Source organism: Chaetura pelagica, unplaced genomic scaffold (assembly GCF_000747805.2).
Source record: "Chaetura pelagica isolate M959 unplaced genomic scaffold, ChaPel_1.0 scaffold222, whole genome shotgun sequence".
Classification (NCBI taxonomy): Eukaryota; Metazoa; Chordata; class Aves; order Apodiformes; family Apodidae; genus Chaetura; species Chaetura pelagica.
In genome coordinates this window covers 9,577,094-9,603,845 of record NW_009952711.1, presented here as the reverse complement: position 1 = coordinate 9,603,845, position 26,752 = coordinate 9,577,094, and the positions used below count along the sequence as shown (strand labels likewise).

Sequence of the window (26,752 nt, the reverse complement as noted above, 5' to 3'; positions counted from 1 at the left end):
CAGCAGGAAGGTAACAAACCCCAAAGGTTCCATTTCCATGTAACAAATATACATGTGACAAATTTACATTGTGATTTCAGAAACAGAAAAAAACAGATGTGAGGTAACTATCTCACATGATAAACATGGGACATATGCTGTGAGATTACAGGGAGCATCATCTGTGAGGATGTGAAGCACAAGTGTCAGAGGTGAGCCTCTATGTGACATGCCTTGCCTGGATATCAAAATAACCAGACATTTAAGACTCCAGCAAAGAGTCTGTTTCTAATACACCTCCTCTCATTTTTCTAATACTCCTGAGACCTACAGAGTTACTCCCAAGATGTTAATTCTTATAAGAAAGAATGGCAAAATTTGACTCAAACACACAAAAAGAGAAGGAAGTATTATTCCTTCTCACCTTGTACTTCTTGTACCCTACAAGTAGTTAATTTGCCTCTAAAGTTCAAATGCCTGTAGACACTTAAAAAAAAAATAATAAAAAAAATAAAAGGAAAGTTAAGTTGAAAACCAGGCACATTCAATCACAGGCCACTATTTCCATAAACCCATCTATACGATGTTTCCATCATTTAAAAACATTGCTGCAGCATCACATATATTGCAACATGAGGATACCCTCTAAAATAAGATGAGCATCTTGATGGTTATTCCTGATAGAATGAATTGAGTAGATTTATTTAAAAAAATGCATATCTCAAATTCTTTCCTAGCTATACCTTAATGTGTGGTATCCCTCATGGAATTTCAATAGACTAATCTAGCACAGACTTTAGAATAAGTAGCTTTGGAAAACTGCAAACAAGTATACAGTGAAAAGGTCAATACTCTGCAATTCTTACGTTGATATGCAAGCAGAAAACATAGTCAAGGATAGATTATCACAGGATCAATTTGCAACCTACTTTTTTCTGGTGAGACATGTGCCTTAGTTTGTCCCCTCACAAGCCTGCATGTTGAACCATCTCCTGCACAGATTCCACAGTTGTCTTCCTTGGCATTGCTCCCAAGTTGTCGATCACAGCCTACTGCCTGCCAACATCAACACCACAGTCAGAAGGAGGGCAAAGTTGTAGCAGACATGCTCAGGTTTCTGGAATTTTATTTATTATGTTATCCTTTTAATTTTATGAGTTGGCCTCATTCTTTCAAAGCATATCTTGCTATTTAGGATTTTAAAAGCACACTGTCATTTCCATTATTTTATTGATGAACCACAACTGATATATGAAGGTATTCAAGAATAGGAAATACATGAATCAGTTTCCCACTACTTATGTGAATGAACACAATTGAGTGTTATTCTTTCCAACACAAGAGGCAACTATGTTATTTACAATTTGCTTTTCATCACCTGTTTAATTATGTCTGAAAAAGGATTAATGCAATGAAATAACTCAAGTTAAATACTTAAAGGGCACTCAGCCTTCAGCTTCACAGACAAGCAGCTGTGGCAGTGCTCATAATTTAGGGTCTTGACCATTCAAAATTTAACTGGTATTCGTACAGATCTCCTAATTGCCCTTCAGATCAATGTCAATCACACACACATTTGTTAACCAGGTTTTTAAAAACTTGGAAGATTCAGTTGTCACCTTTTGATTTTTTGTTTCTGAGTATGAGACTCAATCTACAAAATTTTCCAATTATTATTATAAAAACACCAAAACTTAAACACTGCCAAAAATTCAAAAAACAAAGCTTTGGAAAAAATGCCAACTGAAAACTCTCCAAACTATAATGAAAACATTTTTTCCATGTTTTCCTTTTTCTTCATATCAGTCACAGTACAAGAAGCATGGGAGTAAGAATGGGAAGACAAAGAAAAGACAACATTGACTAAAAGCACCTTCCTGCCAAAAGGGAGATAAATATTTGGTCTCACCTGTCTTACTCTTCACCATTTTGTAGAAGAAATTTGCAGGGAGTACCAAATGCTGAGCTATGTGTTAAAAAGCTCATCTGCAGCTTCGAGTTTTTTCAAGTCAGCCTATACACCTCTAATATCCACACAGTCCTGAGAAGTGCAGCTAATTCATCATGGACATTTAACCAAACTCATAACTGACAAGTGGACAGAAAGCACTCTGGAAATTCACAGTTAAAAGCAGTGCTAGAATTCTGAAATTGGCCAGCACACCCCTCTTCCTATATAAAAATGCTTGGAAGGGGCTGTCTTAGCGGCCAAGTTCCACTGCATCTGTGCTATGCCAAAACTGACACACGATCCCCTCGGAGAGGTGAGGATCGAGTCCACACATAAGAGGCACGGTTGGGTCTTTCATTCTCTGAGTTAACACACACACACACTCACACACAAATCATGCACATCTGCTGCCAAACATGGCGAAATGTTTCATGCACCTACAGAAAAGGCAGCAAAGCAGTCCCAGCAGCCCCAGCTCCCTTATTTTCCTAATCCTTTACATCCTTCTCTCTCTTAGGAGGACAGTTTATGATGCTTTGGTTGAGAAACATGCTACACTGAATGGCATCTCCTCACAAAAGGGTTCAGATTTACCATAGAAAACCGCTTAAGCAGTAGAAAATTATCCCTGCAGCTGAAGGAGACTGTCATCCTAAGGAGACCGACAAATAATTAATTTTGAAAAGAAATAAGCAGCTTAACTGAAATTATTTAATGTTGAGTGTTAACAAAAACTGAGTTGTAAAAATGAAACACACTTGTGTGGCAAATCAGAGTATCTCAGAGCAGGTGCTTAATACTCAGATATACAGATACACCGATATAAAATCCCAGTAGCATAATTTAGGATTGGATTAAAGATTAGAATGTTTTTGCTGAAAACTCCAACTCCGGGTTCATCACTGACACATGCAGAAATAAAAAGAAGACAGACTGTCAACAAATTACTCTAAATAACTTATTCTTCCCATTTTGTCACCAAATATCATTTCTCAATGAAAATACCACTCTTTCAGAAACAGAGAGAATTCAAGAGATACAGTAATTTGGTGCTTGACACATTGGATTTAGATTTGACAACTTTCTTTAATTTCCCAGCTCCACAACAGACTTTTTTGCCTTGGAAAACTTCCTTTGTTTTTCCATTGCATTCTGTGAAAGGAGCATAACTGCAATTCCCCACCTCAAAGGGATAGTGCAAGAATAAATATACTAAGAGTTCTGAAGCATTCAAATAGGAACCATATAGTAATTAAGAGAGTCTGTATTCCTCTTAGGAAGACTTTCAAAGTATTTAATGATCCCTGCTGTTTTTCCTACATTGATTCACATATTGATAATACTAGTACATGGAGGTAAATTGTTAGAACTACTGCAAGTGTTATCTCCCCCCAGATCTCACAAACACATTTCCATTTCATCATGTAATCTCATTTTCCAAACATCACAAATATGTTTATCCATTCATCAATTAACTCTGAAAGAAAAACGTAACCTGCACATTGTGATATTCTGTGAGAAATTTCTGATTTTATTAGTTTAAGCTGTTGTAGGCTACTGATCCCATGAGCCTTTGGTGGGAAGAGGGTACTGAGCAAGCAGAGAACTTGCAAGTCCATCCCATTAAAACCCATCATAATAATAAACATAAATACTGAGGTATTACACAGAGTCACTGTGAAAACAAAATCACACTGCATATAACAAAAATTATACAACTGTGCAAACACAAGGCACCATTGTGTCCTACACGGAATGTAAGAAAAAAGATAATCAACACAGCAGCATACTTCAGAGGACTGTTTCATGTAGTATTATTGCTTATTTTTTAATACTACACAAATGCCACAGAAATAAAATGAGTGCTAGCTGCAAGGGGCTTGACTGGGGGAAAAGCTTTACTGCTCCCCTGCCAGCAAAGGTGGTACATTCAGCTAGATGCATTCGCCTAGATGCATTATGTTAATGTCAACTGTTCTGAATATGAGTATCTAGCAATGATATCCTGGAACACAATTTAGAAAATAATTCAAATTAGTATCACAACTTAGGCCTGAAATGACCACAGAATTTCAGGTTTTCTTTGACATGAAGCAACCAAAAATTCTGTGGATTTTAATATGACAAGGCTCAACTTTAGAGGCAATTCAACAAGTGTTGCTACCCTGGGACCTTAACGAAGGAACAGTAGGGTGGGGTGACCAACATTGGAGTGGGAGTATTTAAAACCTAAGTGTTTAGACTTAGCCTTTTTGTATTTGTAAAAACCTGATAAGAAGCAGCATTTCCTGGACAAGCTGGACAGCCATTGATCCCACTAAAATAACAGGAGGCTTCAAGGTATAACTTTGCAAATCTGGCCTTGAACACACACGGCATTTTGACACCAAACATTATTAATTTAAGGTATTTGTATTTTAGCCAATAACTATTAGAAAAACAGTGTCTGATGTAACATGTTGAAGAGAGTATATGTGGATACAAAGATGAGAAAATGACCCATAGCAACAGCCTTTCTCAGCTCACACATCATCTCAGCAAGACAAGGAGGTCTGATAATTTTCACAATTAAGACCTTTTGTAGGGGTAATTTACCCCACATTGCTCACTGTTAACAGAGCAAAGGGACCAGCTATAAATATTACAAGCAGATTGGGAAAACATCTGCAGGCCTTTAGGGCTTAGTCAGAAATAATTATAAGGTGATTTTAACATAGGCTGCATAAATTTAACTAGCGATAATACAAACTGTGCGTAATCGAAGGATTGGGACCCTGTCGTGAAAACTACAGTCAGAAATATCATTACTCAAAAAAAATGATACAAGTATTGTATTGAGTAAGCTGTGAGCTCCTCAGACAGCAGGGAGAATACTGATCAATACTGTTCAAAACAGGCGCAACATCATTTTTTCTAGAACACATTCCACAGAGTTGAGTTTTCAATTGTAAAAATGTTATATGTCAATTATAAAAACTGTTTCTGGGATGCTAACAACCCAAGATTATATGCTTCAAATAAAGAACCTATGCTCTACAAAATATGAATACTTATGTGAAAAATGAGGAAAACCAGATATTTGTCATAACAAGCATCATTTAAGTGTTGTGTCATTATTACTTTCAAAAGGATAAAATTAGATACAGCAACAGGAGAAGAGAAGGCTCTGGGGAAGCCTCACAGGGCACTTCCAGTACCTGAAGGGATCCTGTACAAGAAAGCTGGGGAGAGACTTTTTACAAGGGCTTGCAGTGAGAATACAAGGGGTAATGGCTTTAAACTGGAAGACGGAAGATTTAGGTCAGACATTAGGAAGAAATTATTTGCTGTGAGGGTGGTGAGACACTGGAACAGGTTGCCCTGAGAAGCTCTGGATGCCTCATCCCTGGAATTTAGACTTAGCCTTTTTGTATTTGTAAAAACCTGATAAGAAGCAGCATTTCCTGGACAAGCTGGACAGCCATTGATCCCACTAAAATAACAGGAGGCTTCAAGGTATAACTTTGCAAATCTGGCCTTGAACACACACGGCATTTTGACACCAAACATTATTAATTTAAGGTATTTGTATTTTAGCCAATAACTATTAGAAAAACAGTGTCTGATGTAACATGTTGAAGAGAGTATATGTGGATACAAAGATGAGAAAATGACCCATAGCAACAGCCTTTCTCAGCTCACACATCATCTCAGCAAGACAAGGAGGTCTGATAATTTTCACAATTAAGACCTTTTGTAGGGGTAATTTACCCCACATTGCTCACTGTTAACAGAGCAAAGGGACCAGCTATAAATATTACAAGCAGATTGGGAAAACATCTGCAGGCCTTTAGGGCTTAGTCAGAAATAATTATAAGGTGATTTTAACATAGGCTGCATAAATTTAACTAGCGATAATACAAACTGTGCGTAATCGAAGGATTGGGACCCTGTCGTGAAAACTACAGTCAGAAATATCATTACTCAAAAAAAATGATACAAGTATTGTATTGAGTAAGCTGTGAGCTCCTCAGACAGCAGGGAGAATACTGATCAATACTGTTCAAAACAGGCGCAACATCATTTTTTCTAGAACACATTCCACAGAGCTGAGTTTTCAATTGTAAAAATGTTATATGTCAATTATAAAAACTGTTTCTGGGATGCTAACAACCCAAGATTATATGCTTCAAATAAAGAACCTATGCTCTACAAAATATGAATACTTATGTGAAAAATGAGGAAAACCAGATATTTGTCATAACAAGCATCATTTAAGTGTTGTGTCATTATTACTTTCAAAAGGATAAAATTAGATACAGCAACAGGAGAAGAGAAGGCTCTGGGGAAGCCTCACAGGGCACTTCCAGTACCTGAAGGGATCCTGTACAAGAAAGCTGGGGAGAGACTTTTTACAAGGGCTTGCAGTGAGAATACAAGGGGTAATGGCTTTAAACTGGAAGACGGAAGATTTAGGTCAGACATTAGGAAGAAATTATTTGCTGTGAGGGTGGTGAGACACTGGAACAGGTTGCCCTGAGAAGCTCTGGATGCCTCATCCCTGGAAGTGTTCAAGGCTAGGTTGGATGGGACTCTGAGCCTAGTGGGATGTGTCCCTGCCCATGCAGGGGGGTTGGAACTGGGTGATATTTAAGGTCCTTTCCAACCCAAACCATTCTATGATTCTATGAATATATATAATTATACACAACATTCTCTCTGGAAAGGGGGTCCTCCCCTTCTCTGATCCTCTGGAGTCAGAGATCAGGTACAGCCAGAAAAAAAAATAAAATATTACTTTCTCCAGATAATGGCCACAAAATAAGACATCACTGTTGTTTTTATTTGTGACAGATACATAAATTCCACAAAATATTAATACTGAATTCCATTAGTGCCATTCTTTCTCTACTTACTGTCTTAGACTAAGTTCTTTAGCAGACAGATAATTTAAATATTCAATGTATATGTTAAATACTATATAATTTTCTACTTCAAATAATACGATTTTTATTAAGATAGTCTCTCATGTATCAGCAATTCCATTAAAATGTAAGTTTTTCAATGTTACATTTTTCAGTATTCTATGTTTACTGGAAGGATTGGCAGCTCAGTGACTGTCTGGTTTAATAAAGTAAAGAGAGAAAATCAATTCAACATCACAAGATGATGTAATTACCATCCTTCTAGAGTAACTGGACAAGCCCCCAAAGCTCAGGGAAATCCAGATGAAGGCTGCTCTGAGCACATTCACACATGTGTGCTTTCATTGGCCTGGCTGCTCCAAAGGATGCCCTCATGTACTCACGAGTGGGACAGCTAGTGGGATTTTAACACCATCATACAGATGGCATTTAGTGAAATTTAGTCAAAGCACAAAAGTCTGTAAAAAACTGAAGGAGAATTGCCCAATATGCTTCAAATGTAAAAAAAATACTATATTTCTGCTGAGCAAAGAAGTGCACTGCAGAATGCACAATAGGAGATGGTAATTTTACTTCTTCACAAGAATATGATGGAGTTGTTACACAGAATACCCTTTTCTTCAAGGGCTGAACAGTCTGTAGTTACCCCAGTACCTGTTGCCCAGTAGTTTTTTGTTTTAAAATTGGCTAGCAATCTGTTGGCTAGATCTGTTATAGCAATATCTCAGTAAGCACATCTTGTGTTAGCTGCAGCACTGATCTGCTGAAAGATGGCAAAGACTCTGCAAACAAGGTGCAACTGAGTTTTTACTACTTATGAAATTTGTCAAGATGTGAAAAATATAGAATGAAAGCAAACTATTACACCAAAGACATTCAATGAAGGGATGTGACTGCTCTGCCACCAGTATGGTAGTACTTAGTTTGTAATAAACTACTTATTTCAGCCTTACAAGAGAGCAGAACTACAATAAAAATGGAACAAAAACTTCTACATAAGGTTATCAGCATGGCACAAAATGCAAGATAACCTCAGCAAAGTTATTTCTGGCAAAAATATCTTCTCCAAGTCTTGTGACATGACTAAGAAAAGACGTGTTTCATTTCAACATTTACTAGTAAAAAAAAAGAAAATAGCAAAAAATGCTGCATGCTTGAAGAGATGAATCTCTATTGTGGTTTATTAGAATCACTCTCAATAGGGAAAATCAAAATCCTTAGGGTGTTTGTCTATTTCTGCAAACACAGACAACACAAAATCTGAAACTCAGAGAAATTAAGGCCGTATTTTATGGTGCAGTCACATGTTATCACAAAACACAGATCTCATTGCCTCAGTATCAGCTATTTGTTTCATTTTCTGAACTCGTCTTAGCACAGAGCCACAGGACAGGCAGATGCAGGAATGTCTGCATCCATACAACAAACAACTAATTTGAATATGGATACGGAAATTTATGGTAATAAAAACATGACTATAAAACCTGTCATGTGACTTAGCATATATTTTCCATGTATCTTTGCCCTGCTGTAAAACCCTGCTGTTATTCAAAGCCCATCTATTAATTTACTTTGCAATCTCTACTCATGTCCTTTGCTTTGTGATAATTTCAGCTTGCACTTTATTTCTACACTGATAAAATATGTCCTTGGAGAGAATGTAAAGGAAAAACTCCCACTGTTTCTCTCTTTCCCATGCTCATCATCTAGAAATAATTGATTCTGACAAGCAGAGGGAGAGATACTGTAATATCCTCCCCCAATTAAGTAATTGCCTTCTTTTTTTTAAAATTACTTTTAATAGTAGTATGGAATCTTAGCTTTCAAACACCACTTTAAAACTCTAATTTATCCTCATTGAAGACTTAACTTGGTCTAAGACATGATTTTGTCCTTACAAGGTCCTGTCTCATAATTCTCAGCCTAAGAAAGGCCTGATTGTGGCACAGGTTCTCACTTCTCTGCAATGGAGCCAGCACAGGTCAGTCGCAGCCCAGACAAGCTGACAGGGGCTTCAGCATTTGTTAGTAAACAGAATGCAGCCTGTTGAGGGACCTTGAGTATGTACTCTGGTCAACAGCAAACGTCCCAGCCCAGCAGGTCACAGTAGGTGCAGCAGTCCCAGCTGCCAAACTGAACAAGTATTAATGCTCATGGAAGTAAGAAAGCTTCTTCTGTGTAAGAATTTTCTGTTGCTCATAGATGAGCAAAAGCAGGGAGTAAAGACAAAGTGTGTCAAATCAGAACAGCAGCATAAAATAAGTCAGAATGATGGACACAAGGAGACACACCACTGATGTTCAAAGTCCCCAGTCATCCACACAGAAAAAAAGAATGTAAAGCAATAAAAAAAACCCAACATAACACAAAAAACCCCAACAACAACAACAAAATCCCACAACCCAGAAGATAAAAAATACAGTGCATTAAATTAATTATATAATGAAAGGTTCCCTTTCCACATATTTCTAAAAACATTTTATATCTAAAGGCAAGAGTTTCACAATTCTGTAAATCCACTTCCATAAAATAAAACAAAGTGTTTCCAAAACATTTAACTCTTATTACAGGATCTGTCACATGCTAGAACAGCTAAGAGATTATAGGACCACCCAGTAGGGGAGAAAGTACCCTTTTCCACATGGTCTCCTTTTTAAAAAATACACATGCACTCAGAGGATAGGACACAAACTCCCACTGGGCTTCTTGTTTGTGAGTAAGCTTTCAAAAAAATAAATCTATGGAATTAGATTACTCTGCTGCTTTTCTGGCTGGTCCAGACAGTTCTGCCTTGCTATATGAAGATCAAGTTATATACTGGGGTATTTGAAGGTTATTAAGGCTCTAGTTCAAGATGACACCCAAATTGTGAGTTTTGCTACTATGACTGGTCATGTGTTTTAGGATCTTCCTAGACTGGGAAATAAAATGGCAACAAACAAGAAAACCCAAACAAACAAAAAAAAGCCACCAAAAAAAAACCAAAACAAAAACCAACACAAACAAAAAACCCACAAAACTTTGCAGAGAGAAACACTTAGGAAGAAAAGAAATACAGATAAGAAACTGGAGATCAGAAAAAATCCGTCTCTCTGGCAAGAGAGTATAAACTTAGTAAGAAATCACTGTGGGGTGAATTTCTCCATAAGATAAAGTAGGAGGGAAAGTAACACAAGGTCTGAAAAGAGACATCAGTTTCTAGCAGCAGTGAGCAGCTGAAATAAAAACAAGTGATTCCAAAAGATATTTTAGTCATCCAAGATTACCCTATGATTACCAGCAGTAAAGGCACATCTCTGAACTGCCAGTGTCATTGCAAGGGAACCACTACACCAAGTTAACTGTGACATTACAAGTGGTTCAAAGTGCAGCCCTTGGAGTGAGGCTACATAGTCTGGTGTCTTGGGCAGTGCCGAGGGCAAGGAAACCAACCCCAATACCCTGAGGCCATGGAGGGTGATGCTGGCAGGTTATGTAGGATGTGGTAACCTGTGCTCAGTGCAGCCCCACCATTCAGTGGGACTTTTGGAGAGCTATCAGTATTTCCCAGATGAACTGTAGCTGGACCTCCCTGATCCCTTCAGTTTTATGACATAAGTCTCATGTATGTGAAGTCATATGAAGATTTTGATATGCAGCTCAGAGCCAGAAAGTTTCATTGGATCTACATGAGTAACTCCCCTAGTCTTTCTGGGTAAGATCCAGCCTGTCAACTGGTGCCTATAGTAATATGTAAGACAGAGTATGGGTCTCTACATAGGGATTTCTTCATGCTCCAAAACAAACTGTGCATTGGCTATTTAATGGTACCCAGGAAAGAATGTCAGGTTCAGTATAAAGGCTGACTTAACACAGACCTACCTTGAAATCAGTTCTTCCCAAGTATAAATTACTTCAGGTTTGAAGGCTAAAAAGGAGAAAAAGGCAATGCAGACATTTTTTTTTTTACTATTTTGGAATACTAAAAAAAAAAATTGAAGATGTTCATTTAAAAAAAAAATAAATCTAAATATTACAGTGTTGTTACTACTTATGGAATTAAATATTCCAACTAACATGAGTAAGAAACACAGCTTTATGTCTGCAGCAACACTGGATGGAAAGCAAAACTTTCTTTTTAAGTAACTGAACACCAAACCTCCTGTGCATCCTGAGCAATCCTTTAACATTCACAGACAAAAAGATATATCTATAGGAATACAGAGGGAAAGAACCCAGAACACCTTATATTAGTACACTGAGAAAGTAACTCTCAGAATAAAAGGAGTCAAGATTCAGAAGAAACTAATAATCTGCTATGATTGTAAGTTTCAAACACAAGCAAAACTCCTAAAGGGCAATAGTATTCCAAAAGCTTACAGAAATTGTTTTCAATGAAATTTCTGACAGATGTTTACATCAAGCATAAGAGTCTTTGGTGGTGAGAGATACACCTATTTGCCACATCATGACACATGACAGAAGAGAACTAGCATGGCAGAAGCTGATGGCACTCTACTTGACATATGGCTTGTGTTCTGATGTCAGCTAAATTTATGCCATATGCTACAAAGTGTAGTGTAGTGTCTGCCTTTTTTGGAACACAGACAACTTGTTGACACTAAATAGAAAGTTCAATGCAGGATTTACATCATCTTTGACCTAATCGTTACAGCCTAGGACAGAACTATTCAGGCTGCTTCTTAGGACTCCAGATTTTTTGGGTGATGCATGTATTTATTGCCCAAATACATTATTCCATATTAGGAAAATTATCACTGTAACCATTTCAGGTACTGACATAAGGAACTCCCCATTCTGCGTTCCTGTAGAAAAAAGCATGTCTACATTAATTAAAAAAACAAACAAACAAAAAAAACCCCACAACAACAAAACAAACAACAAAAAACAAGGAGAGGCAGGGCCCCAAAGCAGACAGAGTAACTGAGTAAATGTTGCCCACACATGTCTGACTATATTATATTAAAAAAAAATGTGTTGGAAGTTTTGTAGAGACTAGAAAAAATATCAGAAGTTTAGTGTGAAAATCCTCCTGGCAGTGAAGTTTTGACCTGTCCTCATCTAACACAACAGCCTCAGGTATTTGCTCTGGTAACAGGAGCACAGCAGTTGTAAACTAAAACCTGATCAAGTGGTTTTGCTGAGTTAAACCTCAGGCAAGCCCAAAATGTCTTAATAACCTTTCTGGCATTTTTTTCCCCTGCTCCACCACCTTTAGAATTTATTTCCTTTGAAGCCTTAGACCTCTTATCTGAAGAGCAGTTCTTTCATCTCACCATTTTCTTTGACAATGTTCTTTGTTTGATTCTGCTTGTTAAGAGAAGTGCAAAGAATTAGAACCAAAACTGGACAACAGGAACTCACTGGCCTTGTAAATTCATGTGCTGCCAAGGAGAGTCTGAGCAAGAATCCAAGAGGCAGAATTAGTGCTGCAGCCTTAGCTTACCAATAATAAGAAAACAGATGAAAGTGAAATCATGTTGAGGGGGAAGAGGGGAAGTTCAGCTCTTATAAAACCTACCAGACTTGAGACAATAAATGAGCAAAACCAGCACCAGTTACAAAGGGACTCAGGCAAGCCAGTCTCCTACTAACTCTTTGGTGCTTGCAGGCATAAAAGCGAAGATATCCACATCAGCACTACGACATGTTTATTTAGATGAGTTAACTGTAAAAACACTTGCCAAGTTATTTGCAGGCTGTGCCAAGAATATGTCAGAACCCAGCAGACTGATCTTGCAGCAACAATTGGAGAGAATCACAATTTTGCTGTCTCTTTTGTAACACTAGTTGACTAAATAACAGTATTTTTCCAGGAAATATTAGATGTCAATTTCTTTTCTTTTCCTGCTTGAACAGGAGCAGCCACAAAGCTGGGTGTGGGTGTCTGAGGAAAACCTCACCTTCCACAGTCCCTTTCTCAATTAAGCAACCTTTCCACTCTGTCTCCAGAACAGTTCACAAAGAGCAGAAGGTTATTCAAATGACCAGAGACTCATTTTTAACTCAAAAAAACTATCCAACATTAAAACACTAAGACATTAAAAAGGAGACACCTTCCATTTGGGAAAAAATACCTCAGCAGTAGCAAGTGACTTAATGGAAGAAAGTGAAAGCACCTAACAGTTCATGAGTTTAAGTTATAAATTCATTACATTGCATAAGTCACAGCACAGGACATATCCTAAACACAGTGGTGGGGGGTGCCCCGCCCTTCTTGAAGATGTTAGCTCACATTGAAAAATGTTTGTGGAATTAGAAGAAAAAATGGAAAAAAAGAAAGAAAAAGAGAGAGAAGCAATTGATTCCCATGAACAGTGTAAAAGAGCTTCAGAGCCTGCTTCTGGAATGCTTAATCTCTTCTGCCATTACCTGGTTTATTTGCAAAATGTATTACTTAAATTTTGAAGCATTTGATGTCAGAAATTTATATATGAATACTGCAAAATGATAACAAGAAACTGCGAAAGCAACCCTTTGAAATGTATGTTTTAACTGCTCTTCACACAATTGAATCCCCTCTAAAGTGAATTTTACGCTACGTATGAAAGATGGTGGATGTTTGAGGTAAATCCCACAGCACACTGAGCAGGGGCCTCACAAGCTTCTAAAGAATCTCAGCCTCATTATGTCCAGTATGACACTTACATGCTGCAATGGGCACAAAGAGCAAAGGCTGCTGTAGATGTACCACCTACTAAAGGCTTTGACAACCTCCAGTGTGTAAGCTTGTATTGTAAGAGGGGACATCACTAAGAATAATGCAAAACAAATGCTTTTTTTGGCAAGTGTTTCCAGAGTTTATAGAGGTATATCCTATTTTAAAGGCACAGGGTAATGAACACTGTTGAATACCACTGTGGAGAACTATTGACAAATGCAGTCATTGGAAGAGGAAAACTGTAAGGAATTCTTCTTCTGTTTCAGAGGCAGCAGATGCATTGTGTGTTGGCATGACTGGCATTGGAACTGCAGTATACATAGAAGTCACATAAAACCCACAGCAAGGTCCAGATCATGTATTAAGGTTGCTGTAATCCAGGCACCAGTCTTCTGCCAAATGAGTCAAATTTTCCCCTATACTGGAGCTATTTTGCTCGCTGGGCCATATCCTCCATTTTTGAGTCACATACATCTTAGACATTTAACAGAACAACAACCACTTGCAGAGAAAGTAAATTAATTGCAATAACATATCCATTCTGTATAAAATTGTTCTGTTCACAAAACTGAAGACTACATTGTTTCTTTGCTCATGAGACGTGGACAAAGCTGGCAAGGCTCAAATATTATAAATCTCATTTTTACACCCACTGTGTAAAATAGATATCTTAACTCTTATAAATAATAACAAATATATAGAGAAATGTAGATTTCTAGTAAAAAGATGCTAACACTAATTTATACAATCACACCATATACTTATTCACCCATACAAGAAGACAGATCTACACACTCACCCCTGATATTCTGGGCTGGTTCCCATAAAACATCCAATTTTCTCCGAGCTCATGAGATACAAGACTTAAAGAAATAAAATGAAATGGAAGTCTATGCAATTTCATCACACACTGAGAGGCATACTAAGGTTTGGAAAGCTATAACTAGTATAACTAGTATAACTAGTTTCATTCATTTTTACATGCATAAATAGAAGAGTGAGTGAATGTCATTGACTTTTTGCTTTTATATATGAAAATATCAATGGCTAAGGCAGTCAGGAGGTTCTGTATGCAAGAGAAAGGGAAGCTACCTACGATCCATTTGGCAGTACTTGCAAATACATCTAAAGTAAAATGATACATGAAGATGAAAACAAAAAACAAACAAACAAACAAAAAAGTGCTCACTTAATGTGCAGTGTCTCACAAAGGTCACAAATATATTTACACCATGAACATACCTGGCATATTCCACTGATGCACATATCCAAGGATTCAGTATTGCAACGGGTACCATCTAGCACTTTTGGGGCAAGTTCCACAATCAAGTTCTTTCCCAGAGCTTGACATTTCAGGGCACACGGTGCAGTGGGATCATTATACACAGGGATCCACTCATAAAAATGTCCCTGGTATTTGACATCATTGTAGGCTGAACACTGTTGTGCTCTAAAGTCACCGACATCTGAAGGGCAGTCCTAAAAACAAACCAAAGGAAGTATTTTTTTAAGAAGAGGATACTTGCATTTGTATAAGGTCATCTGACGAATTACACAGAATCTATTCAGGAAGGCTCAGTTCAAGAACTGATCTGCTATGACAAATATACCATATTGCAGTTTTACTGTGTGTTTTAAAGCCTTTTGTATTGTTTAAACCATTGTTTGCAGTGCAAGTAACAGAATTATCACTCATAGTCCAGTAATAGCAACATAACTGATATGAGAGAATAATTTAAAATGCTACTTATGACACTACATAGTACATTTAAAGTCTGGTTTTGTAATAAGAACTTCTAAAGGAATCTATATATTTTAAGTGACTATAAGATGTCTGACATTTAATATTTTTATTTTCTATAGCTTTTTCCACTTAAGGATTTCTAAGGGCTCTGCATTCGTCCATCAATTCATATGTCAGAGTAGTGAAAGAGTTACTATTGCTACTTACACAGAAAAAAACAACCAAAAATAAAAAATTGTCTGATTAATTGTTCAGCATTGCTCAGAAAGGGGACAAAAGCATTATGAGGAGACACAAGACCTTTCAGTGCTTAGTCCTTTAGTCAAATTACAAAACACCTTTACCTCATGGAAGAAGTAAGGTTTACTTTAAATAAAATATACTTCCAACTACTGATGATATATTTCCAGTTCTAATGCCACAGCCTATACAAACAAAAGACCAAATATGAAAACTGATTGAAATAAAATATTCTACAATAGTTTTTCTACATAAAGCATTGCACCCAAACAATGATGTTAATATTAAACTGTGGTGACAGGGATGGAGACGAATACTGATTTATTCAAAAATAACTTTGGTGAAGTACTGACAAAGGAGTTAGTGTGTCAAACAATTTCTCACTAAAGACTTCATTTGAAAGTATGTCCAGTGTCAAGCAGCCCATACGCCAGACTGAAAGGATATTCTTCCAAGAATTCCAACTGCACATATAAGCCAGATGTCAGGCTGATTTTAACAAAGTTGTGTATTCATTGAATAGAAGACTGAAAGATTGTGATGTGTCAGCTGAACTCATGGCACTTATTACTAAGTTTTAGTTAACACTACTAATCCTGATCACAGTTTCAACCTTATCAGAAAACTGAACCTTCCTGAAAAAAAGCTAAGTAATAAGTGCATTACCCAGTACTGGAGATAAAAACATACATTACAAAGGTTCAAATTCCAGTCCAATGCCCTTAAAAATAATGCCCTTATACCATCTAGCTCATATGAATCTGGATGAGTTGGCACTGTGTTAGCTTAATACCTTGTCAATGTGTTAGCTTTTTTTTTCACAGTAACCCAGAAATGTCTCTGGTTTGTTTCTAATCTGCACAAAATTTCTTCTAAAATCTCTTTCTTGGTGGTTTTCACAACTGAGCAACTCAATGAGAATTCCCAGCAATATTTTTCAACTCTTTTCAGTGCTACACCTCCACAATGAGAAAAACTCAGAATTATGCTAATGTATTTTACGTTAGTTTTCATCTGGGTTAATACTATTTTGAGCCTTTTTTAATATAAAATGATGGAATAAGGAGGAATTACAGTTACTGTAATTCTTTGAGTGTTTTACCCCTGCAAAATCCCCCAAGTGAGGGCTTCTAAAAATATCAAGGCAATACTGTTAGAAATCACTCTTATTTACTGCAGTGTCACTCCCAAGAAATTCACCTCACTTGCACTAGTGTAAATGAGAGCAGAATTTGGCTCTGACTTATCTGTCACCTCTCATTTTCCACTATAGCAAGGCTAAAAAGCAGAGAGGACTTCAGAGTTCATATGGATACCAGATGGTTCCTTTCCACCATTGCAAATAGAGGAGTAGGCAAGGATAAAAATTAAAGGTGGAAGTTGGATTCCGGGTAAAGTTAGAAGCAGTGTTTCAGAATAGTGTTTTTCAGCCATGCACAGCTACATTTTCTTCCCAAAAATTAGAGTTCTCTATAACACAGGCAGAGCCATGGCCTTAGGCTGAGTTTTGACAGGCTGTTGTTACAATTCATTATCACTCAGCGTTGCTGCAATGCCAAGACACAAACACCACAATGTCAGGATGTCAATCCCTGGTTACTGTATGTTTCTCATTGATTCAACACAATGCAGCTCCTTCTTTCCTCTCACTTCCTGGCTGCTTGAGAGCAAGTCAGTTCTCATCTCCCTGTTCTGTTTTGGCATCTTCAAAGAAAGAACACAAAGTGATTCTGGCAGCTCGATTCATACGCCAGTTCCACCTGCTTTATGTTCGAGCTCTGTTCAAAAGCAGAAGCATAAAAAGAGCATCACAAAGGAATATCAAAGGGCTGAAATTATTATCTCTTGCACTAGATCAGTATTTGGATGATAACCAAGTTCAGACCCCTGCTTTCCTGGGAACAATAAATACGTATATAGAGAAAGGAGTTTATAATCTAAACAGAAAGAAAGCTAAGCACAGAAAGAAGTGTAATCAAGACGAGAGGATGTGAACTTCAGATTAATCCCATTACAGTGGGTCAGAAAGGTAAGAGTGATTTTAAAAAATAGGAAGGAAAAGGGGTAGAGGGATAAGCTGTGAGAGAGGCAGGCAAGGGTGGAGCGTGTTTGGGAAGCCGGCAAGGCCACATTCAATAATGTAAGGGCCCCAACCCTTATCCCTGTTTCCATGCCTTTTTGGTTTTAACCTATTTCATACATCAGTTCATTCTGTCATTCCCTCTTCCCTCTCAATACTCGTGTATTCTCATTTGTTAAATATTTTTGCCATTTATTTCAGAATTTCTCAGATTTCCTAGTTCCAGCCATAGATTTTGTCCCACACTTGATCCACTGAACCACAGCCAGGCTGTTTGTAGGTTCCTACACTACATAAGGAGCTGAAGACACATGCATGAGGTCTAATACATGAAAACATTAGCAAAATAATCACATCCAGATCTTGTAGTGGAATGAAGTGTATTTATGACATGACTTCAGAACATATTATTAGACAGACATCTGAAGAAGAAGCTTCAGACATGACTACCATGCATCTTAAAAGTACGTATCTATTTTTTCCCCTTCTTTTGTGACAGATGATTAAAAACTACTGATTCAAGGGCTGGCTTCTTATGAAATGTATCATTTTAGTTTTGGCAGCAAGCACTCTCAGCCTCTGAAAACAAAGCTAACCTGGGAAATCTGTATCTTTGTAGGCAAAGTTCATGTACAAAATATGAAGGTTGCATCAGACCCTGTGACTCTTGCCAACAATTACTCCACTGAAAAAAGCACAAAAGAGAAAGCAAGAAAATTCCCAGTAAAAATGATGACACCAAAGAAAGTCTAGCCCTTTGTCTAGTTTTATTCTTTGAATCTCATTTTGTTGAAACCTAGCCAAAACAGATGAAGTCATTGTTTTGTTTTCTTTTTGAAATTAGCTTCAGGTTCTGTGTTTTCCTGTGCAATTTTCAGGCCACGTCTTAGAAAAATCAAGATACCTAAGCTAGAAATCCCAGCCATGAGAGCCATAGGGGGCATCAGCATTATATATATAAAATAAACAAATGAATAGGTTAGAGAGAAACTAGGCAACTCAAGGTGAAATATACGACTAAAGCAGACAGAGTTCAGCCAAAATTTTATGAATGGGACAAATGAACAGCTTAAGAAGTGGAAGATGGGAAATAACTTGATGAATATGTTGAACAACTGTAAGCATTATCTGCATACAATAAGAGTTTCTAATGGAATTAAACATGGACAAATGTATTTTTAAAATAGTGTTTTTTCTTACTGTAGAAGAGTCACTCTGGCAAATGTATAAGTGACTTTTTGGCACATAAGAATGTAAAATTTATGGGGAAATGGCCCAAATAACTTGTTCTATGAATAGGACCCTAAAGGATTATCTTAAACACTTCCATATAGTGCACATCATAGCATTAGAATGTAACAGTATATACAAAAATGGAAATTAAAAAAAAGAGGGTTAAGACAGACTGAAAATCCCATTGAACAGTATATAATTAATTGTTTATATAGTTTATTTCTCTAAAGTTTCTATAAGAAAAGCTGAAAGCATACACACAGTTTTAGGAAATCTTGTACCTGGCATCTCAGTTATAATAGAAAGATAAGCAGTATATACATATGCCTTCATCTCAGCAATTATTTTGTTGTTAAGACCTTGAATTAATTTTTTGATTGAAATATCACTAATATTATTCTGGAACTATGCTTGAGTTCATTGAACTTACTACTATTCTATTACAAATCCAGATGAAACCAATTTTCTGGTAAAATGATTCTTGTTCTTTTCATTAGAATGACACACGTATTAAGTTGTGCTTAATTTGTACTCCCCAATATAGATGTTAGTGGTGTAATGTATCATGTGGCAAAATTACATTTGCAGACAACTTTACACAGTGTATATATAAGTGAATGTCTCATGTGGTTAACAATAATACCTACTAATATGGAAATAAGCTAGTTTAAACTCTTAATTTTCAAACCAAAATTTTATTCCTAAAGTGAGGAGCATTCATTATAAATAAGGCTTTGGGGAAAACTATATCATTTGAAACAAAACTGGCCTAGCAGTCCCAGGTTTACATTAAGTTTAAGCTCCCATTTCACATGTAAGTCAGGTCTAATACTGGATTTCAATTCAAAGATCAACTGTATTGACAGTGGAAATCTCATGAAATATCTTTTTCTCAGGAGTTCTCCATTATCTGTTCCATAATCTAGGAAAAACCATTCCCTGAGAGATTCTGGCTGTATCTGAACTGAAATGGAAACCTGATCCCTTTCAGACATGCCCCAAAAGCAGAACTGTAAAGGCAGCTTCCTGTCTGGAAATTAACATTTGAATCATCATAAATTCAAGCAGACTCTCATACAAGACGCTTGCCACTTATCACTTTAAAACAAGTCCTAAAGTTAAAAAACAGACCCCAGTGACTTCAGAAAATTCCCTAGGAGTTCAGAAAGGATATGGTAATCATCTTAATTTTCTGTAGGCTGAAGCATATAGCACCTTCATTTCCATCAGATTTTTACTGCATCATCTCGAAAATGAAGTGTCTACAATTGCTCTTACATATCCTAAAAGCATGTAGACCTCTGCTTATAGCAGAAAATAGGCCTAAGCTGATCTCATCTTTCTCTCTTTCCTGTGCACTGGGTAGTTTTCTAGTCGTTTTTCTGCAGCAACAAGGCATGCTACGTTGACTTGTTTGCCCTGCTGCATATAAGAAACTGCAGAGCACAGATCAAGCAGTCAGAGGTGCATTACTGTGTGCCCTGCAACCAGATATCCAGATACAGAACGTAGCAAATAGATTTTACAGTGACAGTTTATTTATTGCTTACATACTGACTGGCTGCAACTTGGCTTACCACACAGCTTTAAAAGATTATGGTATTTTTTTGCATGTGGCATTTTTATTTAAGACCTAAGGAAATTGTACACAGAATTCATAGAATCATAGAATCCTAGGGGTTGGAAGGGACCTCGAAAGATCACCTAGTCCAACTCCCATGCCAGAGCAGGGTCACCTAGAGCACATCACACAGGAACGCATCCAGGTGGGTTTTGAATGTCTCCAGTGAAGGAGACTCCACAACCTCCCTGGGCAGTCTGTTCCAGGGCTCTGTCACTCTCACAGTAAATTTTTTTTTTCGGATATTCACCTTGAACCTCCTATGCTCCAATTTGCACCCATTACCCCTTGTCCTATCACTGGTCATCACTGAGAAAAGCCTAACTCCATCTCCCTGACACTCACCCCTTACATATTTGTAAACACTGATGAGGTCACCCCTCAGTCTCCTTTTCTCCAAGCTAAAGAGACCCAGCTCCCTCAGCCTTTCCTCATAAGGGAGATGTTCCACTCCCTTAATCATCTTAGTAGCTCTGCGTTGGACTCTTTCAAGCAGATCCCTGTCCTTCTTGAACTGTGGGGCCCAATTGTTAGGCCTTTTCTTCTGAAAAGGTAAGTGACAGGGCTTGTCTCCAGACTCTGGATTTTGCATGCACTGGGCCTGATTCTTTGATCACTTCCACTAGTTTCTGCCAGCAGGAATTTAGGCTGTGAGCCACTATGGTGGAAAATCTGTCCAACACTGAGGAGTGGAGTGTTAGAGCACTTCAAGGTGCTAGCATGCCTTGTTCTTGAGGAGGGCAGAAGCCAACTGGCACACAACAAACTGTAGGTGTGGCAAAGTGAAGAGGGGGAACAGCCAGTTCTCCCAGGAGATAGCTCAGTTCATATTTACTGGGCAACTTCCAGTGTCAGGCCTTCTAAGGAGAACATGTCATACTTCCCAGCTGTCTGCTACAAGCTGAAATGGCAGGGCTGGCAATGCCATGAATATCACCTGCTCTTACCTGGGTATAATTCAACTCAAGGGAAACACAGGCCTCACCTTCTAAGGGCTAGTTGAGTGAAAATTGCTGCCTTTCTCCCAGGGCCAGAAGCAGATTAACCAAATGCACTACAGAAGGGGGAAAAAAAAAAAAAAAAAAAGCTTTTGCTTTAATTATTGATCTACCTTCTCTCTTTTCTGGAATGGGATTATAATGAATGTCACATTGTACTGTAAGGCAATGTGTGCAAGGGGGGCACTGTTAACCATAAACCATCCTGAGCTTTTTCTGTTTGTATACATGGTCTGTTGATCACTGGCATCACCAAGTCCTGCCCAGGCTGCACACCTTGAACAGACTGTAGCATCTGGGGTGAAAGGCAGCAGCTGTTTAAACAGCACAAAGTACCAGTACAAATCAGTTGAGCACAACTCATGAAGTATGCTGTGTGGGATTGGTTTTCATAAAACATGTCTGTAAAAATCATGTGTGATTGCATCACAGTAACAGCAACTGCATGCGTCAAAACTCCAGCTTTACATTCAGGCACGGAAACTGTCTGCACCAGTGTGCCTAGAAAGGCTTCTGCTTATAGACAGATAAAGATTTTTGGCTTAGGCAAACAGAGGAAATATAACTAGAAATTACCCAATTTAAGATTTGAAAGGGACACAGGTGGTTAATGTCTTTGCTCATGCAAAGAGTGACACTGTATCATTAGCAATCATAAACGTTCAGGAGCTCAGTTTAATGCTTCATCTGAAAGACAACACCCTCAGGAAAAGTACTTGCTAGTTTAAGATGAGAACTGATTTTTTTCATGCTCCAAAATGTGTGACTTTCCTAATAAATGATATAAAACACTCTGAATCACAATTGGCACTGTAATTTCAAAAGAAAATGTCCATTTGGGGAGCCTAAATTTGAAACCTCTTGGTGTCACACAGACTGAAATCTTTAAAAATTGTAATAATGATGGAAAGAAAATTAGGCACCATAAGGTTTGAAACAAGAAGCAGCATTTCTTAAACTTTAGCACATTGTTTGAATAAGTAAAATAGGATTTAAAGGCCAGACTCACATTACTACTGCAGGTTTTGTATCGAATATTCCGACCTTCACAGTTTCTGAAAAACATAACAAAAATAGTTACACTGCATAACAGCAAACACAACCCTGCCTGTTCTATAGTTATTCTTCTGAAAATTAGGCTTTTATTACTATTGCATTACCCTAATTTGGCCTCAAAATATGGGATTTAAATACAGAGGGAATCCGGGGTCTCAACAGGTTCCATTGCTGTCTCTCTTCAGCAAAGAAGTGTGGCTTTCCCTGTAAACCAAATTTACTACAAAGCTTATAAAAAACACATTTATTTTGTGAAACAGATTTCACAAGGCATCCTTAAGCTGTATCTATGTTGACTTCAGCAAATCTATTCCTAATCTATAGGTTGTAACCCAAAGAGAATCAGAATATCTAAGCAATCCTTTGATACAGCGTAGGGCCAATGAGCATTAATTTTACCTTCCCCTATTCTGTTTAGGAAAGAAAAAACAGCATTTCTTAAAAAAAAAAAAAAAAAGGAGGCAATATTTTTAAGAACAGAATGTAATTTTATTGACCTAAAGCCACATGAAAAGAATTCATAATTTTAAAGGAAATATAATTCTCACAAACTGTATGCATTTCTAAGGTGCCTAATGTATGTGAATCCTCAAGTCCAGGCAACCCAGATCCTCAGCAAAGTCTGTTACTAGTAGCTGAAATAACAGGCATACAATAAAGTCATGTTTATTTATGATGGTCTCATAAATATGGGGATGTGTGGGTTCACACTTTTTATAGGGACACACTTTGCCAAACTTTTCAAAAACTGACTGGCTTTTTTGCACAAAGTAAAATAATCTTTTTCCTAAGAATGGCAAAATCAAACTCTTGAAAGAACTGAAAACATATTTCCAATTATTTGACAGGAAATTATAACTTGTGATGTCTCTAAAATCAGGAATAGTGTTTTGGAACAATCCCTTCACACCAAAAAGATCTGCTTTATGCAAAAGAATGCATGAATGTGCAGCTGGTAATTTACAGCCGAGTCTAAATTTTCCACTTTTTGCATGAAAATGGATTGTAAATATTAAAAAACCTTTAATATGTGTGAGGGATTGAAAAATGTAATTTGAAAAGAGCAATGGATGCCTGGAGCAAGAGCTCAACTGAAGGTACAACTCTCCAGGTTCAAGATGCTATATGTCTCAAATTTCCAATCTTCTGCAAGAATGATTGCATAACAACATGCAAGTTAAACATGTTTATGATGAAGTTTTCACATTTGTATGTCACAATTGCGCATTTCCTAGACATTACAACAACCATAAAACACAGAAAAAAAACCTTTTAAAATACACATTTGTCAAGGTATGGAAAACATATGTTTTTCACAGGGGAACACATTAAAGATATTAATAAAACCACAGTAGAATTCATATTGCTACAGTTTATTGAGCTTGTTTCGGAGTCCCTAACACACTGGTAGAGTATCTCAGCTTCTTGGTGGAAACATTACTTTTCTCAAAGACCTTAGTGCATTTTGCACTAGAAGAAGCAGGCAGCAGTCAAATTTAGCTATGTGTTTCATACAGTTTGCATTTAACAAGCATATCATATTCCAAGCCTTCTTCAAGGAGAATTGACTTCCTGGGTGACACTGCATTTAACTTTAAAAATCTCAACAAAACAGAAATTTAAACATAATCAGCAGTTTTAAACATGTTTAAGAATAATTCAAATAAATCAAGTAATTATGGAGGCCAGCACAGATGCTTCTAAGCTGGTTGGGATCTCTTCTCGCCTGACTACAAGTCTTTGGCATTACTCATGCTTTTAGGATTGTAGCAACAAGTCCTACATTAGTCCAGCTTTACTACTGAGGTAAATTGTTTTCACCACATACGCTGTTCTCTTCAAGCTACACTGAGGCTTATCCATGAAAACATATGGCCAGCAGGACCACTGCATAGAAAAAACTGGCAGAGGAAAAAATTCCAAACAGAAAGCAGTGCTTGATACCTCTATATGTGGAGTAAGTTATATTCCACCATAGAGAAGACATGGAGGAGCCTGTACTTGAATGTTATTTCAAGCAATGTTCAAGTGCAGGCTCAGTTCTATGCAGGCAGCTCATCATTCACACTGCAGTGACAGGGACTTCTGTCAGTATTTTTCTGTACTAGATAAATTAATCTTATTATTTCACAAACACACTAACAATGTACTCAAGTTCTATCGGAGCTGAGCACTCAGATATTTATCTAATATATTACAAAAATATTTTAAAGCAGGATTTCATAGCACTTGATCTACAACACAACACTTGATTCCAGAAACAGAAGCAGCAGTGCTTCTCTATAGACACCTGTTCTATAGGACAGGGAAAAATGGCAGAGCTGCAGAGGAATAAATACACATAAGCATGGAGGGCTTACCTGCCATTTAAACATCTCCTTAATGAATAAGATGCTCCCCCCCCACAGGTTCGTGAGCAATCACTCCAGGCTCCCCAGGCATCCCAGGAGCCTTCCTTATCTTCATCAGAGCGAGTTATTCTGGATGTCTGGGAAAAAGAAAGGATTAAGAGAATAATAATAAAAAAACACATTCATTGATTTGTTACATGTTTTACTGCTTGGCATTAATAGTATTGAGTATATTACTTTGCTGCTTATTTACAGCACCTCACTTTTATTTACTATGCTAATATATAACCTTTAATGTGGAAAGGGAAACAGTCTTTCAAGATACATTGCATTTGATGAGTTGCCTTCTGCCTACAGACTGCTTTGTGCAAATATGCTGTCATTCCCAATATACCTACGTCCAACACACTGTGTAAGAGCTACACAATTTATCTTTAGCAGCCAGACTAGACATCATGCTCTGAGCAGGTTGATGGGCCTTTGGAAATCCTGACCAAAGGAGTTTCCTATCCAGGACTAATGAAAGGACAAAGCCTCTTTTTAGCTCCTCAAGTGTGTCTGCACTCAGCAGCAGTACAGAAATTAAGCACCCCAAATCTGCATGCCCAAAATTGCAGTCAGGGAGGCTAACCAAGAATACAAGTTCATTAAAAGAAGCACTATTAATTTGAAAGACATCAGCTCATCTTGAGCCATGAAGGAAGTTGACTTCGGTAAAAGCCTACCAAGTTTGAAGTGAATAAAAACAAAGCTGTTTTCAAAATAGCAGCATACAAGGAATATGACTTAATACCGTGCTGTGTAGGCAAAAGGATTTTCTCCTAAATATTTTTTTAAAATATATTAAAAAGAAAATAATAATAATGTGCCACAGAACTTGAGAAAACTGTCCTGTTTCTGTGAATGAGCTCTTATAGGTTAGATGCATTCACACTGCAGCTGTAAGCATAACTACTGAATAAGCATCACTTCAGAAACCTAAATGGCAAATAGTTAAACTTAGCTACACTTAAGCAGAGCAGAGAGCTACTCAAAGGCATTTTAAAATCATCAGTAAGAGCAGGCAGGTTTAGTATAATAGCACTACTCCCCATAGTTAAGCAGCTAACAGTCACTTTCCAAACCATTCCATCTATTCAACTAAGAACTTGAACTTGTAAAAAAAATAAAATCGTTGATTAGAGGATAAGCTATCTCCATTTGAGCAGTTAACTACAGAAGGTCTAAGCACATCAGTGGCTCCTTAACTTTCTTGCTTCCCTACGTTTGCAAATTTTACAAACACTTACTGTAAAGCTTTAAAAGTGTACTTAGGCCAATCTAATGTTCCAAAAACTATAGAGCCCAGCTCTGCCAAGATCCCTGAGGAATTTTCACGCTGGCGTTGGGTTTACTTTACATCAGAAGCCAACTCTGAAATGTCTGACACTGAAAATGGAACCAACTGCCTTCAATCTCAAGAAAAAAAGAGCTCAGCACTTCCCAACAAATTACCCCAGCACATGAAAATAATTCAAAATGAACAAAAGTTACTTATTTCAAATTTATGAGTGCAAAATTAAAGTGTGTCCTCTGTAATGCCAAGGCAAATGATTGTTTTTTAATATGTTGAGAAATTACTAAACTTATGATATTAAAAGCTATACATGCCACTCTTTTAGAATAGCTAGTTTCTTCTGACAGAGCAGTGACAATACCTAAAATAATCTTAGCTTCATCATTATATGAAACCCAGCCATGTGATATTAACTGACAGAATGTCATCTAAAGCCCTAAACAATGTCTAGTTGTTCACTTACCAACCTGCTTTGATAACAGCCATTGTTCTGAACTGTATCTAATTAAAAAGCTGTAAATACTAGGATGATCAAAGCTGAAGTTTATGCCAACAAAGCCTTCTTCTGAATCATTGACTTATTCAGTGCCCACAGTGT

The 26,752-nt window shown here is 37.3% G+C and overlaps 1 protein-coding gene across 1 annotated transcript in view; it reads right to left on the bottom strand.

Moving 5' to 3' along the window:
- Window positions 1–26,752, bottom strand: part of ADAMTSL3 (ADAMTS-like 3) — a 182,240-nt gene that overhangs the window by 77,548 nt on the left and 77,940 nt on the right. Inside the window, exons 3-6 of the mRNA XM_009994484.1 lie at window positions 24,828–24,955; window positions 22,421–22,466; window positions 14,738–14,974; window positions 909–1,035 (exon numbers count right to left, since the gene is read on the bottom strand). Of these exons, the coding sequence (XP_009992786.1) occupies window positions 909–1,035; window positions 14,738–14,974; window positions 22,421–22,466; window positions 24,828–24,955 (538 nt within the window). The remainder of the gene's footprint in view (window positions 1–908; window positions 1,036–14,737; window positions 14,975–22,420; window positions 22,467–24,827; window positions 24,956–26,752) is intronic.